General features: G+C 37.5%; 2 protein-coding genes across 5 annotated transcripts; one reads left to right on the top strand and one right to left on the bottom strand.

The window, feature by feature from the left end:
• Nucleotides 1-34: 34 nt before the first annotated feature.
• faima (Fas apoptotic inhibitory molecule a) lies at nt 35-11,775 on the bottom strand. 4 transcript variants are annotated; one of them, XM_082174891.1, is made up of 5 exons: nt 11,645-11,775; nt 8,643-8,771; nt 4,126-4,354; nt 2,223-2,272; nt 35-1,196 (listed from the first exon to the last, which is right to left on the bottom strand). In XM_082174891.1, the coding sequence occupies exons 2-5, from the start codon at nt 8,754-8,756 to the stop codon at nt 1,050-1,052; spliced, it is 540 nt and encodes a 179-aa protein (XP_082031017.1). In that variant the 5' UTR covers nt 8,757-8,771; nt 11,645-11,775; the 3' UTR covers nt 35-1,049. The 4 variants fall into 4 exon arrangements, with proteins under 4 accessions (XP_082031017.1, XP_082031016.1, XP_082031018.1 ...); XM_082174890.1 differs by lacking the exon at nt 11,645-11,775 and adding an exon at nt 9,617-9,746; XM_082174892.1 differs by lacking the exon at nt 11,645-11,775 and adding an exon at nt 9,480-9,511.
• ndufa10 (NADH:ubiquinone oxidoreductase subunit A10) lies at nt 11,668-16,558 on the top strand. Its single transcript, XM_082174883.1, has 10 exons — nt 11,668-11,808; nt 12,239-12,407; nt 12,674-12,889; nt 13,037-13,123; nt 13,275-13,396; nt 13,710-13,789; nt 14,029-14,083; nt 14,162-14,247; nt 14,399-14,507; nt 16,325-16,558. Exons 1-10 carry the CDS (start codon nt 11,734-11,736, stop codon nt 16,391-16,393), a joined length of 1,068 nt encoding a protein of 355 aa, XP_082031009.1. The 5' UTR covers nt 11,668-11,733; the 3' UTR covers nt 16,394-16,558.
• Nucleotides 16,559-17,075: the final 517 nt, after the last annotated feature.

The raw sequence follows: 17,075 nt of genomic DNA, 5'->3' as shown, positions 1-17,075 counted from the left end.
ATTTATTACAGAAATATAACAAGACAATAACGAGACATTTTTAACATTTGTAGTGTAAGAGTTGCTCTACATATAAAAAGATGAAATACATCAGGGTCAAATTAAGATTTTAACAGCAAATTGAGGTTAAATTCAATACTGATGCCACCATCCTAACACTTTATTTAAATGTAAGTGAAAAAATTAAATAAAAATCAAATAAAGTTTCCATTATACTAAGAAAAAAATATAAAATAGTATATATATATTTTTTTACATTTCTTAGGGAAACATAGCTTGATTCAGATTATTTTTCAGTTCCACCTAAGCATTGTTCCATACAGTATGTCATGCTAACATATTTTTTTTAGTTTCAGAAGTAAGCTGATGTTAACAAAGGACTAACACGTCACAACATCTTGAATTCTCCAGACACATGAAGACTGAATGAAAGAAAATATCTTGCTTGTCACAAGGCCTTGAGCCAAAGCGTCTAAAAACACAGTCACATTACAGTATATTTCCAGAATGAAGTTATTGCTGAAGTCTGACCCTATTTAGAAGTCGGTGGGTGAGATTCTGGACAGAATATTCTAAACAAGTACACATGTTCACATTTAATTCACAAGGAGACCACTCTATGCTATTAAGAACATGATTGTGCTACCGCACAAAGAATAAACAATTTGACATCAATAGCCTTGTCTATACATGGCATGGCCATCATAACAAACTATCCAGGAAAGGTACAGCCATCCTCACATCTTTTAGTGTCAAAGTTAACTGCACCTTGAGAAGAAAAAACACATTGACATCACTTCCAGGAATTAAGAAATTAACCGTTTAAAGGGTTAAAACACTCACTCTAATGTTGCTGTGAGGTATTATATAAATATTACTAAACTATATGTTTGTAAGACACATCTGTCTCTCATGCCTTTAAAATGGCCCATTACTGAACCAGCACATGCTGATCTGTGGTCAGAACATGCTATTTCAACCTCCATATATACACTTCTCATGAGGATGGATAATCCAAACACACTCACACACTCATTCATTCACACAGATCATTCTGACTCGGAGATTTCCATGCCGTCCACCAGCATTGTGTGAATGATGCCGTCTCGTCTCTTTCCGCTGCTCACAGCCTTGATGCAGCAGTCGTGGTCGCCCAGAGAGAAGTGCGTCTCTGTGCCGTCCTCAACAAACTCACCCTGAGGAGCAGGAAAGATCAATGTTTTTCTCTTCAATGAATGCCAGTTATGGTAGTCATGTATGTTGTGAAACCGGTATGCTCAGTAGGGCTGAGACCGTCTACTTTGACAGTGTCAAACATCAGTCACTGTGAAAAAATCAAAACTATCTACATTTTTACATTCTCTTTGCCCTGTTGCTGTCAGGGAAATGAATCAATAATTAGATAGTTGTGCAGTACTGTAATTTTAGAGTGAGAGAAAATAAATCCTAGACTACTTTGCTGATTTTACTACAAATAAGGTTGCACAAGTAAACTGATTCAATCGGATGGGATTGTTTTTCCACCAGTCAACCAAGACTGCAATACATGATGTGTTGTTGATCTGAGACTGAATTAAAGGCTGATCAACTGCTGTTTACTGTAGTCATATCCACTTTAAAGAGCATTATTGAGAGGTGCTGAAGTGCCCCTATAATGTTTTCTCGAACGTTCCCTTTCGTGCAGTGTGTAATATACAGTAGCTGTTTGTGAATGTAAACGTTCTACAAAGTTGTAAAGTCGAAAGTGCACGATAAATAAAGTTCTTGTTTCCCAAAAAGAAAGAAATACTTTAATGTATTTGCTAAAACTAAGACTAGGGTTGGGGTTGTTATTATTTCCAAAATAATATAATAATAATACAATAAAAAATAATTATAACACTTTACAATAAGGTTTCATGAACTAACAAAGAACAACCATTTTTACAGCATTTATAATCTAGGTTAATATTAAGTTATAAATATAATATTGTTCATTGTTTACTTATGTTTGTTGATAACACATTATGTTATTTTATACAACTTGAAATGTGAAAAGTACAAATTAGCGTACTTAATACTACTTAATTTAAGTACTTAATTTAGAAATTAACATTAACCAACATTAATACATGCTTTAAAAAGATTTATCATTGCTAGTTACCTAATTGTTAAAGTGTTACCAAAATAATACAAATTTATGAAAAAATACATAAAAAATAAAAAATAAATAAAAGACTTACAGCTGTTTCCATTTTCTGTCCATTGCACCATATATCCATGGTATCTTTTTCTGTTGAGGATGGAAGAGTTTATCAGTGATGAATTAGCAGGTTGCATGATGAGTGATAAAGATAAAAACAGCATTATGAATAGGCCTATTGCTTCACCATACTTTCAGTCTTCATACTAGCCTCACTGACTATTTAGTGAGACTGTTGCTGCATTCCAATTCGCCTACTTATCCTATGCCATAAAAGTATGTACTGTTTAAGAGAAAGTACTGTATGTAAGAGAAAGTACATACTTTTGAGTGCGTAGCAGAATAGGCAAGCTTTGGGAGATACTACTTCATCATAATTGCGTCTTTAAAGGACAGCTCTGTCACTTAGTTAAGTGCATCCTGTCAATCATCTTGTCACAGTTAAAATTCTCCACATTCAATTTAATTTAATTTCCTACTGTTTCGGAGAGAAATGTAGTAGCACGTTGATCTGCCAGTTCTGGGTCTTTAATGCGGAGACTCTGCAATTTGCACAATGGCACATTTAAAAAGTTAATGACCAAACGTATATTTACAAAAGCTCACAATGCTGTTGCAGATGAAATATAATGTGGATAACATAAAATAAATATTTACCTCTCTAACCGTCTGACTTGCACATCTGCAATGTTTGTAACACTTATTCGTAGTTCTAATCGAATTAGAACTGTGAGACTGTTCGATTCTAATCGAATCGAATTAGAGTGTGCACGGATCTGCACTTCGGATTCTAACCGGAAAAAGTCAACCATCCGGGTATCTTTGGAATACTCATTTCAACATACTACGATTTGGGACACACTAATTATCATTTCAAATACTATTTAGGACGGATAGTGTGCGAATAGGAACGCAGCATGTGACTTACTGTAAATCTAGAACCTCAGCCTTATTTTATGAATTTTTGTTACATTCTTGTGTCTTGTGCTGAGCCTTTCTTTTTGACACTTGACTTCTCCTATTAACTAGATTATTTGTCAGATATTTTCATACAATACCTGTGCATCATTGTTGTTAAAAAAACAAGCCAAATTATCGCAAGTAATGATTAACCTTAATAACATAATAACATTATATTATATGGTGATAACATGCAGTTGGGAGGATCTGAAAAAAGAAGAGTTCTCAATATCAGCCTGTGGTCTCCTATGGTTGTAGCAACCTAAGCCCCCCCCCTCCCCCCAATATGAAACTAGTCAGATATTTGTATTGAGTTGTTCAGCATAACTGTTATTGATTACTTCTTAGTGGCTAGTTTTCAAACAGTCCTGCCCCAACATGTGTTGCTACTCCCTGGATGAGCCATATAAACATATAAATCAAAGGTCTGGAAAGTCCTTGGAAGCTTCTCTTTCACAGTTAACAATGTTTATAGACCACGTGTTTTCTAACTAGGCCATATGCTCCATTGGCCTGAGCTGATAAAAGTGCTAATGTTTGTTCACTAAAGCCAGACATCCACCTGCTCACTAGCGCCCCATCAGGGTAACAAGACTGTTTGAGAATGTTTGTGTTTTTATTATTAGAAGCGCCTCCTATCATTAAGAACTAATTAGTTAAAGCGATTTGCAATCTTTTTTTAAACCTTTATTTAACCTAAAGTTAATCACTGCTGCTGTGCGGCCGGTCACAGAGGATAAGTGAGGAAAGGCTTTCAGCATTTCAGAGATAAGCTGTACTTTAGGGGCAAAATAGAGGATTGCTTTACACACTGTGTTTACCGTTAACAAGTTATCAGCCTATTTCTATTATAATTAATACTTGCTTTTGGATGCTACATTCTAGTAAAATACAGGAGTGGAGGAAACAAGAGGGACAAACTTCATCACAGATCAATTAAACTCCATATTTTTTTGAGGAACCTATGATCAGGTATTTCTTACCCAGAACCACCCTGCAGTCGATGCCATCCAGGTTGAGGAGCCATGTGCTGGTAACTTTGGAGCGATTCTCCATGTACTTCTTCAGGCTCTGTCCGTTGATCTCTAGAGTGTACTCGTATGCAAAGCCACTCACTGCTTCTATGTTAATAGTGGCCTTCGTGTCTGTGCCACCCACATGAAAAGCCTCCTTTCCAACCAGTTTGAACATCCAATCTCTCCGTATGACTTCCTGTGAAAGTCACAAACAAACCGGAGAGACACCTGCACTTATTTTCTAATTATTATTATAAAATACATGTCACATATTTCTGTATAATCATCACCATCATCTTGTGACAAATAAAATCCAAAATCACACAACTATCTAAAATACAGATTCTTAACTGCATTATTGATCGCATAATTGTCCCTGGTAACCACTTTTCTACACAGATTTTCATCAATTATTTAGTGTACACTAGTTTGTTTGTTTTTTAACGCCGTATCAGCTTCTTTGGCTATTTTCATTTAGAGAAAATTTATGGTAACTAAAACTATATCAGGTTTTTACAATCAATCTTTGCTAAAAACTCAAAAACTGTATTTGGTTTAACTTTATTAAAAATTTCTTCAAGAGTGGTAAAGGAGTAAAAAAGTTTTTGACAGGGTCAAAACCAGCACAATCTAACATGTGGGTTTTGTTGGCGGATCATCTCCTAATATTATGTCATCCTGGATGGCCTGTTCGGCAACGGGTATAAACAATCTAGTTTAGTGTGCAGTAGTGTACATAGTGAACAGTAGTGTACATTGTCGTTCAGAGGTTTGGTTTAAAAATTTATACTGAAAACATGGTTAACACAAACATTTTAAGTGATATAAATATTATGATAATAATAATAAGAAATGTTTCTTGAACAGCAAATGATTTCTGAAGGATCATGTGACACTGAAGACCGGAGGTATGGAAAGCTGAATTGTCAGCATCATCACAGGAATAAATTACATTAAAAAAAATATACCATTTTTTAATGGTTTAATACATTTTGTATTATTATTTCATTATTATTCATCAATTCTTTTAAAATATATTTTTTAATTTTATAATTATTAATTGGCAACTGATCTTCTACATAGATTTTCAAAATGGCAATGTCACGATCTCAGCCTGTGTTCATGTCTTGTGTGAGGACTTTCCTGTCTTGTGCCATTTTTGAAGTTTTTCATGTTGATTAGTCTCTCCAGGTGTCTTGTTAGTTCCCTTGGTTACCCTTGTATGTTCCCATGACTATCAACCACACCCCCTTGTTACCTTGTTAAGGTGATGATACACAGGGCAACTTTTTGAGCAATGTTGCTGTGCAATCTTGCCGAGTACTACATGTATATCAAGCCTTAATACGGTCAAGTTTAGATTATGGGTGTGCAGTGTATGGTGCTGCAGCAAAATCAGAGCTAAAGAAGTTGGACAACATACAGGCTAGGGCACTTAGGGCGCTTTCACACTGGCAGTTTAGTGCGGACCGGGGCACGGTTCGCATGAAAAATCGCTAATGTGAACGCTGTCATCGGACCCGGGTGCGCACTAGAGTACCGAACCCGAGACTACCTGGAGGAGGTGGTCTGAGCTCGGTTGCTCTCGAACCGTGGCGCGGTTCGCGTTAATGTGCAAGCAACACGGACTCGGGTGCGTGCTTGTTCAGGAAGTATAGTATCCCGCGCATGCGTATCACTGTCGCATCAGTGAAAAATCTTCTGCGAGCAGCAGAAACACGGCGTCCCCTGGATATGTGCTGAATTACACCATGTAATGAACATAAACGTAGTTGTCTCTCACTATGTTGTGCATAATAGCACCAAAAAAACAGACAAATTACAGCTATGCTTAGTCGAGTTGTATTCTCCATGCGTTTTCCGTGTGCGTTTGCGATGACGTAAGATCACTGCAAACGCACCTGGGTTCGATACAACTAATTGAGTGTGAAACCAGACCAACGCTGCGGGGGGCGCCGGGAACTAGCGCACTCGGGTTCGGACCGCAGCAAACGAACCCAGTGGAAAAACGCCCTTAGAATCTGCTGTGGAGCAATAAGATCAACCCCTCTAGATGCCATTAGGGCTAAAATGGGGGAGATGCCACTAGACTTAAGAAGGGAAAAACTTACAATGACGTACTGGGTTAATTTGCAGGGTTGTAATAAGAGACATCGCACACGAGCAATTATAAATGACTGTTGGGAATATAAAAAGAATAATGGGAATAGTTTTGGATGGAAGTATAAACAATGGGTTAAGGAATGTGGTCTGGAAAATGTAGTTATTTGTCCCAATATGCCATTAAAAGGGGTATCGGTGTGGAATATTCCTGAACCTAATGTTGAAATGAGACTGCTGGAGGATCGGGAGAAAGCAGAAGAAAGATATACTAATAGTTACGAAATGGTTTTATGAGAGAAAATTTGTATTCTTGTATACAGATCTATACAGATGGATCTAAAGACCCAGTCGAACAAAAAGTGGGAGTAGGACTATATATTCCAAAATTTGAGATGAAAATAAGTTTAAGGTTGAGTGACAAAATGTCTGTATATTCAACAGAACTAACTGCTATAATAGTAGGATTGCAGTGGTTAGAGCAGACTAAGCCAAATAGGATGTCATTGTCGACAGTAATTTGCTAAAGATTCTGCATCAGCACTTAAAAGTATATTGTCAACAAAAACTGACAGAGAAGACCTGCTAGTAGAAATGTATACATTATTATTTAGGCTGAACACAGAGGGTATAATTGTATACTTTTGTTGGGTGCCGGCACATATTGGGATAGTAGGAAACGAAATAGCGGATAAATTAGCAAAAGAAGCGTTAAAGGTTGTATCAGCGATTTCAGGCCCAAAAATAAATGATCACATTCATCTAATCTTTCCTAACGAACCGCTCAAAACCAAAATAAATAGTGTTCCAACCAATCACCGACAGGGGGTGGGTGTTGTGAGGTTTTGCGCTCGTGTTCTCCGACTTTGCGTGCCGCCGTGCATGAGCGCAAAACCTCACAACACCCACCCCCTGTCAGTGATTGGTTAGAACACTATTTATTTTGGTTTTGAGTGGTTGGTGAAACCAATTGTTTTTGTGTGCAGATCTCAGAGCCTAGGCTGCCTACAGAGACGCGTTTTTTTGACGGCCTGCTTATGGGGCGGGCAGCTAGCGGATCGTTAGGAAAGATTAGATGAATGTGATCATTTATGTTTGGGCCTTTTTTGGGCCTGAAATCGCTGATACAACCTTTAAGGAAAGACTTGATAGATATTAAGATACCTTTAGGAAGAAATGAAGTTAGATCAATAATTAATAGAGAAATATTAAGAATATGGCAACAAAGATGGGAAAGTAGCAGTACAGGTAGGTGGTATTATAGTATTGTAGAATCAGTAGGGAAAAAAGAATCGTGCTATGGAAGACATAGAAAGGAAGAAGTAATGATTTCTAGACTAAGGATGGGTCATACAGGGTTAAACTCAACACTGGCATTAATGGGAAAGCATGGAAATGGTATGTGTGATGAATGTGGTGTTGTTGAAACAGTAGAACATGTGTTTTTTAAGTGTAGTAAATATGAAGAACAGCGTAGCGGTCTTTTTAGTAATATAAAGAACAGGCCAGTGAGTATAATGGACCTATTGGGAAAGGGTTTGAGTGATGGACAGAGGTTTAAGGACGTGATAACATTTTTAGAGCTTACAGGACTAGATCACCGGATCTAGAGCCTGAGGAGAGTAGCTCTGATCATCCTGGAGGTTGAGGAGCTCAGTGTGGAAGCTGGAGGAGCTGAACATGCAGCGTCAGCTGAAGCTTGGGCTCTGATCCTCTGGGATGTTAAGGTTTTTTTGTTGTTTTTTTTGCAATTCAGATCCATTACTCATGTGCGCAAGGTATACAGTAGGTGGCGGTAATACTCCTAAGGAGTGAACGGCCATGAAACGGAAAGAAGAAGAAGAAGAATCTTGCCGAGCGATTGTTACTTGGGCACTTTCCCATTGAAAATGGGCAATACATTTCTATCTGGATAATTTTTATCGGTTGTGGGCCCTGTGTCTCATCTGGTTGCCCGTTGACGGCAACATTGCCCAGCAACATTGCTCAAAAAAGTTGCCCTGTGTATCATCACCTTTAGCCTGTGTATAAATTGCCCTTGTGTTTCTCTTGTGGTTTGTCAGTCGTTGTTTGCTGTACCATGTTCCTGTCCTGAGTTTCTTTGTTTGCCCTGGATACTGTTTGTATTGTTAAAATAGTGCTTGCATGTGGATTCTCTCTCCGATTCGTCCCTGCCTCTCCGTTACAGGCAACACACTAACTGCACCTTTTTTTCCATCCAATTTGTGTACATCCTTGTTATTACAAAATAATTATTAAAATGAAAACAAACCAAGTTTTCACTTTGTAATGTGTCATTAGTGGATTCAACAAGTAGCCTACTATTGAAATTGTACATGTATTGTCCTCCTGATTTTCAGCTATGTGTATTAAAAGATTTTTACCTTTCCATCAATGTAAATAACCCGTTTTCCTGTGGTTGTGCCATGTTCAAATTCAATCCTGTGCACACCATCACACAAAGCCACTTCCCACACAGCTACAAGATCTCCCGACATCCTCCAGACCAGCACCTTACAGAGATATGAGTGAATCGCTCATTAGATCACATGGATAGTAACATTACTAACAACGTTAGTCAACACGAGAATAGACTGAAATGAAAACAGAGAAGATGAGTAACGTTACAGAGTAACTGCAGTCGTACACACTAACGTTACTTAGAGGAGATAACGTTACATAAAGAGAAACTGGATTATATACAAATTCAATAACATACGTATTTGATAGAAATAAATGTGTGCAATGATTGTTTTACTGCAGTGAGTTAAATCTGTTGTAACTTAAATGTAACTTACAAATCAGCACTGGATTTTGAGCGACATAAAGTCTTGTTTCATACCCAATAATAAACGCTAACGTTAAACATTAACGTTACGTATAATAAAGAATAAACTCTAACAGCAACAATGGCATTGTTAAACGGCCTTACGTAAAGAAATGAAATAACGTTAATTGTGGTCTGAAAATAATTTGGTTAACGTTACATGACTTAAGTTACTATTCTTTGGTAAGAACATTTAAAAACCTTGACTAAACGTGATCTGTGATACTGAACAAGCTGTCGTTCAAAACACAGATTCAGAGCAGTAAAGACAGTAATTAATACATGTATTTACCGATCCCAGTCAGAGCAGAAATAAACCGTTTCTCTGTACGTTATATTTGATAAGGCAGCCGATTTTAACACAACTGTCGCCCACAGCATCAAAACACACTACCTCCAAAATTAGCCAACAACAAATCTGCTCCAGCTAACAACAGTAACTATAGCAACAGCTTATTCTTCTTCTGTCCGCAGTTATGCGAGTTTAAAAGCCACAGTTGACTCTACTGACATCTATTGACAATAACTTACGAGCCGGATATGCACGATGTGACGCTGTTGCCACTGGAATGCCACACATTTTCCAGCACACAAATATGAACATACATTTCTTTTCGGGTTTTCACATGTAGAATATCTTCAGAGCCAATTTAACTCTGGACTGTGCGCGATCCCACCAACACCACAGGAAAAGAATGTAGCGCCATCTGGTGGGGATGGACAGCTAAAAAATGCACATACTAACGTTAGACCTACAATAATACAATATATATATACAGACCCTTTCCAAAAAATTTGAATATCATGGAAAAGTTTATTTCCATAATTCCATTCAAGACGTTAAACTTCCATAGATTATAGATTCAGGGTCCACAACTTAAACGATTTCAAGTATTCAGTTGTTTATTTGTACATAATTTGGGCTTCCAGCTCATAAAACCCACAAAAACAGGATTTCAAAAAATTTGAATATTACATGAAATCACACAGTAATTACACAGTGATACCATGGTCATTGAACCAGGTTTTGGTTCTTTTGGCAGTGTGGGCAGGTGCAAATCCTGCTGGAAAATGAAGTCAGCATCTCCATAAAGCTTGTCTGCTGAAGGAAGCATGAAGTGCTCTGAAAATGTCCTGGTAGACGGCTGCGTTGAGTGGACAGCACAGTGGACCAACACCAGCCGATGACATGGCTCCCCAAACCAACACAGACTGGAAACTTCACACTGGACTTCAAGCATCTTGGATTGTGTGCCTCTCCATTCTTCCTCCAGACTCTGGGACCTTGGTTTCCAAATGAGATGCAAAATTTGCTCTCATCAGAAAAGAGGACTTTGGTCCACTGTGCTTTATTAAATCCAGAGTCAACGCAGCCGTCTACCAGGATATTTTCAGAGCACTTCATGCTTCCTTCATTTTCCAGCAGGATTTGCACCTGCCCACACCGCCAAAATAACCAAATCCTGGTTCAATGACCATGGTATCACTGTGTAATTACTGTGTGATTTCATGTAATATTCTAATTTTTTGAAATCCTGTTTTCGTGGGTTTTATGAGCTGGAAGCCCAAATTATGTACAAATAAACAACTAAATACTTGAAATCGTTTAAGTTCTGGGCCCTGAATCTATAATCTATGGAAGTGTAACGTTTTGAATGGAATTATGGAAATAAATAAACTTTTCCATGATATTCAAATTTTTTGGAAAGGGTCTGTATATGTAATCGATTCCTTTATTGGAATATACATTCCTGTTCCGCGTTCGCAAACTATGTACGCTACTAACCTAACTCTAACCTAAAATTGGTTAAGTTCACTTCAGTAGCCTACTACACTAGTGCACGCACGTAGGCTTACTGTAAAATAAATTGCGTCCCATTTATTTATTTACGTTTATTTAATTGTAACTCAGTGTACATATCAATTTTGTGCAGAAACAGTACCGTAATGAAATAACTAACCTTTGGTTAAATTGTATGCATGTTTAAAATATTCTGTAAGCTGCTAAATCTTTTGAATGTGTATTTTGATGAGAATTTCTGCTGGGTACCAGCTCATGTAGAAGTAAAAGGGAATGAGATGATCGCAGATGAGTGTGCAAAGGAAGCAACAAATAAAGCTGACATAGACATTAAAGGTAAAATATAGTAAGGCTGAAATTAAATGTTTAATCAAACAACATGTAAGAAATAGATGGCAAAAACAGTGGAAGGAAGAAAGAACAGGAATATGGTTTTATAACATTCTAAGAATCGTAGATAAATGCAGACTAACAGGGAGAAATTGAAACGAAGAAACAATCATTTCAAGACTTAGATTTGGGCATACTGCACTTAATAGTACATTGAAGACAATAGGGAAACATGAGACAGGAAACTGTGAAAATTGTAATCAAAAGGAAACTGTAGAGCATGTTGATATGTCCTACTATATATATATATATATAAGGAATAGTATAATTGATGCCATCTTGACCTGCACTAAAACGCACCGAAAAGTTGAATGCCAAGTTGCCAACCGCCATAAACAAGCAAGAAGAAGAAGAACCACATGACTCACCGATGACGCAAAACTTCCGCGACGCGACACAGAGATCCTTCGGCGACATTGAGGATCATCAGACTCGCTGGAGTTTCTGAAGTTTCGCGATGTCGTTGCGGTTATTTCGGCTGGTTGTGCCCTCGGGTGCAGCAGCTTGGAAAGCAGTATCGCCTGTGTCGACGGTAAGATTGAAAACAGATTCTACACTCCAGAATGAAAGGTTTATCTATTCTGTCGGGCCTCATGTAGTCCAGACTGAAGGACAACAGCAGAACTACAGCTGTGGAAATCACTTCTTACTGTCAAATTAATGCATCTATTCTTCTGTTTATTGAATCAATGCAACTTTAATTGTAACATGCATTCGTTACGTTTGCAACGTTTGTTCAGACATGACCAATATATAACAATGGATCTCCGTGTGCGGCTGACACTAGTTCTGTCAAAACATATTTGTTTTATAGTTTTGTATTTAAGAACTGTGTCAGCAGTAATTAATCGCTTGAATCCATTTATAGATACTTCAGATGATCAGGACAACATATGTACTTGCTGTCAGATCACATCATCTTAATGGTAGGAAACATAACAGGATATTTTGATACTCTCCAGGCTCAAATCCACACAAGTGCTGTCAGTAACCTGCGGTATGGATGGTGGGCTTATACTCTAGGGGAGAGGACAACCTCCCGCTTCAAGGAAAACAGCAAGATCATTTCCATTGATGGCAACTTGGCATCTGGAAAGGGAGCACTTGCACAAAAATTGGCTGATAAACTGGGTAAGACAATTTCTGGCTCCCCCTTTTTTTAAAACTCCATACACACACACACACACACACACACACACACACACACACACACACACACACACACACACACACACACACACACACACACACACACACACACACACACACACACACTTTTAAGTGTGTCTCTCTCTCTCTCTCTGAATGTATTTGGGAATAGAGTATTTTGTATTCTATTATTTACTATTCCTATTTCCTAGAAGTATTCGTTCAGTTTTCAATGTTTCTCTCATTAGGGATGCTGTACATGCCAGAGCCAGACACGTACTATGTTGACAAAATGACAAAGGAGAAAGTTCCTCTAGATCAGGCTTTTAATGGAAACTGCAGTTTGGAGAAGTTCTACTTGGAGCCCAAAGCCAGTGACGGTAACTCTTACCGCCTGCAGTCTTGGATGTACCTCATGAGGCTGCTGCAGTACTCTGATGCTATTGAACACCTGCTCTCTACAGGTAACCAAAGCTGTTGATATTGTGATTAAAAATAAAAACCCTGCAGCATGAACATATTTTCCTATATACAATTTTAGTAAGTTGTGGGAACGCAGTAACAGTTTAGGATATTTATGTAATTCTCTCTTCTCTGTTTCCCTTGCTCAGGACAGGGAGTTGTTCTGGAACGATCTCCATTTAGTGACATGGTTTTTTTGGAGGCCATGTTCAAAGAAGGCTACATCCGCAAGCAGTGTGAGTGATTATGTCTGAAATTCATATTATAAAATATTTTAGAATGTAGGTAAAATGCTGTTGGTGACTGAAGTCGTCCTTCAACTGATAATATATCAAAGCTGCTTTTTGTTGATTGAAATGAATGTATGTGTTGGTTGCTATTCTGCAGGTGTGGACCACTATAATGAGATTAAGAATATCAGTATCTGTGAGTTTCTCCCCCCTCATCTGGTCATCTATGTCGACTCACCTGCTGAAGAGGTCCAGAAGAATCTCAAGGCATCAGGAAAGGTGTGTGTGTGTGTGAGGATCATGTTGGTCCAAACAATTCATATTTTGATTATAATGTGTAAAAATGACACTGACAAAGATTTTCAATATCACTCAAAATAATTGATTACAAAATTATTAAATTATGGCTGGGTTTAATGTATAGTTTTGTTTCAATTTTGCATAATTGTAGTAATATATAAAAAAAAAAATCCATGTTTTTCTGCATGGAGGCTTCTTTTAAGGAGAAATATTTCAGGAGATTTTGATTAATTCAGGAAGCGCTGATTATACAATGATGACACTGAATTTGAATTTTCATTGCCTTATACAGTCATACCTCCAGCATGTTCCTTTAAGCTACCTGAAGAGCATTGAGACTGCATACAAGAAGACCTTCCTTCCTAAAATCAGGTCAGCACCTAATATTCATTATGTATTATTGTATATAAATTTTATAATTAATACAAGTTCTGTAATTATTTGTAATTGTATAAAAACATTAATAATGTTATATAAATAAAATGATCACACTTTAGATTAGGGTTCAATTCTCACTATTAACTAACAATCAACCACTCAATAACCTCAATAAACTACAAATTACTGCTTATTAATAGTTTTAGTTTTGAAAAACTGTATCTCATTTTCAGTGAAGAGGCAGAGGTTCTTGCCTATGACACAACCCAAGCCCAGGACATTGAGAGGGTAAGGTTCAAACCTGTATGTGGAGCACTTTGAGGCAAGCAAATGTCACTGCTTTATGACTCTACTTTGCCTTTGCAGGTTGCAGAGGATATTGAATACTTAAAGTTTGAGAAGGGCCCTTGGCTGGATCAAGATGATGTCACTTTCCACCATATGCGAATGATGTAAGTGCTTGATTTATTTACATTTCACTCATGTTTTTTTTTTATGTTTTTTTTATAGACTTTTGCTAGTATTGGCTGTAATTATTATCTTCCCAGCTTGGCCACATCCTTGAGCACATTGAATAAATGTACCCTTTCCCTTATTCCCTAGGGTGGAAGACAAGCAGAGGGTAGCCACCCTGACCTGCGTCCCCAAATATCTCCCAGAGGTCACAATCGGTGCTCATGAGTTTGATGCTGCCTACTATGCTTTCAAATCGGTATGTGCCCTCCACTGAAACTGTAACAGTATATGTAAAAGACTGATCATAAGCCACATATAGGTTGTTTTGCCAAACAAAATAAGTTTGAACAATGTTGATATTCAAACAGTTGACTTTCATAGTTTCATTTTTTTTTATGCTATGGAAGTCAGTGGGGCCCATTAACTGTTTGGTTACCCATATTCTTCAAAATATCTTCTTTTGTGTTCAGCACAAGAAAGAAGTTCATACAGGTTTGGAACGACTTGAGTCATGACAGAATAAAACATTTTGGGAGAACTATCCCATTAAGACCTAATTATGCTTAAACCATTAGCAATTCCAAAATGCGTATTTTTTATTAGTAGTGACGGTTAATATTGATTAAGGCTGTCACGATTCCTCGATTAAATTAGAGTACCCGTTTAAAAAAAATCGTTGATTGCAAATTACCTGTGTCAAGTAATCGTCAAAATACCGGAAGTGGCGCATTCCACGTACAAGAATCCATGAAACGCATTATTAGACCGATATATTAAAACCATTTAAAAACCATACTATAGCATAGTGCTATTGTGAATTCACAAAGGCTGCGATTCAGTTAAATAAATGTATGCCCTGCGGGTTTAATATATATAATTAATCGTCTCAAACTCCATCTCTGCATATGCTGTGAGTTTAGTTTGCTTATAACGCTCATCTGGGAACGCAATGTGCGCCATTTCATCAGATTTGTAAGATAAATCATTTATAAATCTACGCCAACACAGGAGAATACATACATTTTTTCCAAATATACAAAATGTTCATTGCGTTTCAAAATAAGTTTAAACCCTCGCTCTGAGTTTGCATGTTTTGATGTCCACACGTTCTTGTTCAAGAAATTAGTGACTATCGTTCTATCATAAAGAACTGGCCAAATATTAAAGATTAAGTTAACATTTTAATTGAATGTCGTTTGACCAATATTAAACAAGGATTTGATCTTGCTGTAAAGTGCCGTTGACGCCCTTTGCAGGCATTTGTTATGATATATAATGTGCATAAGATAATTGTGTTGTTCTATAAAACCATCTGATTATTTGCTTTTGATTCTTTATTTGAACCAATTATGATTGCCTCATTGTTATTATATAATGTATGAATTAAGTCATTTTAAATGTCTTTTTGTTTAGGTCTATTTTTATTACCACAAACAAAAATTACTCTATTAATCGTCAAAATAATTGATCAATTGCTAAAATAATCGTTAGCGACAGCGCTAATATTAACTATATTAATTAAAGAGAGTATGGAAGCAGTGATGCTTTAGGTGCCTCGCTGATGATAGATCTACCATAAATGATATTTCTGTCAGATACATTTGTGTACAAGTAATTGCATATGTCCAGGAGCCCAAACAGTGTCCCTGCAAATGCCTGCACAATGATTGAGTGTTTTCACAGATCAGGTGTGTCACCTGAGGACATTCAGTGATGTCGGTGGCATTACAGAATCAGTAGACCGATAGACTTTTGGAGTGGGTGACAGAACACTTTGTATGGCCATTAGTGATTCCTGGCAATATTATATTGATCTTTGGGAGCGCTGTGTTCAGCCATCAGATTTTTCATCTTTTCATTTGCTCATCTGATCACCACCTTGTCAGTGTTCGCGCGAAAACATATGGAGCTTTACCTCAGCCCAGAGAACATGTGGAAGTGGAGCTCATGAATATAGATTAAATGTCTAGTCTTTTACTCTCTATTATTTTCAGTGCATTTCTTTAAAGGTCACAGTAAAATGTTGCCAGGGCTTTAAAGAATCTAACATGTGATATGAAAATCTCTCCTTAGCTCCCAGGAAAGAAGTACGCTGAAGGCTATAATGAAGACGTTGGTGACAAAGGCATCTGGCTGAAGTGAGAAACACCAGTGTCGCTGGAGGGGAAGGGACATCTTTAAGACAGATTCCTTGTGGTATTTCAACCATTTGTCCATGTCCCGTGGAGAAAGATGTATTCTGCTCTTCTGCAGCTGAAGATATCATTGTACATTGCTATTAAAACATTTATTGTATATGTAAAAAAAGGTTTCCTTTTATTTTGAGTAAGTGTTATTCGTGGGTGGATCTTTTTGAGTTTGACTCAAGTTCTGGTTCCAAGGTCATGGTCCAAGGTGGCCCCTGGGCACGACTTTGTGCCCACTTATACGTTCCCACTCTATGCACCAAGGGGTCCAGGGCCCCTGGTGGTTTGTTTCTGGCTATACAAATTTAGGGGCTTCTAACTGAATGTGCTTATGACACTGGTGATCAGCTTCCTTCGGCAGTTTCAGGCCATGTTGCTTTAGAGGCCCCTGGCAATCAGAGGCCATTAAAACTAGATATGAGACTAAAGTACAGTAAAGTCAAATTTTTTTTTTTGATATCGTTAAAAAACCCCGAAAATTATGCAACGAATGTGACATCTAACTGAGGTAGTAGCTATGTAAGGGAAAAATCAATCTGCCGGCCGATATCTTATTTTGTTTCATTGCGGTGAGACGGTGACTAAACACCCCAATTAAAATACTTTTTGTTTGAAATAGCACTGTGCAAACTGGCCGC

The sequence above is a fragment of the Leuciscus leuciscus genome (genome assembly GCF_965113295.1).
Source record: "Leuciscus leuciscus genome assembly, chromosome: 7".
NCBI lineage: Eukaryota > Metazoa > Chordata > Actinopteri > Cypriniformes > Leuciscidae > Leuciscus > Leuciscus leuciscus.
Note: the sequence above shows the minus strand (reverse complement) of the source record. Positions and strands in the feature narration are given on the sequence as shown.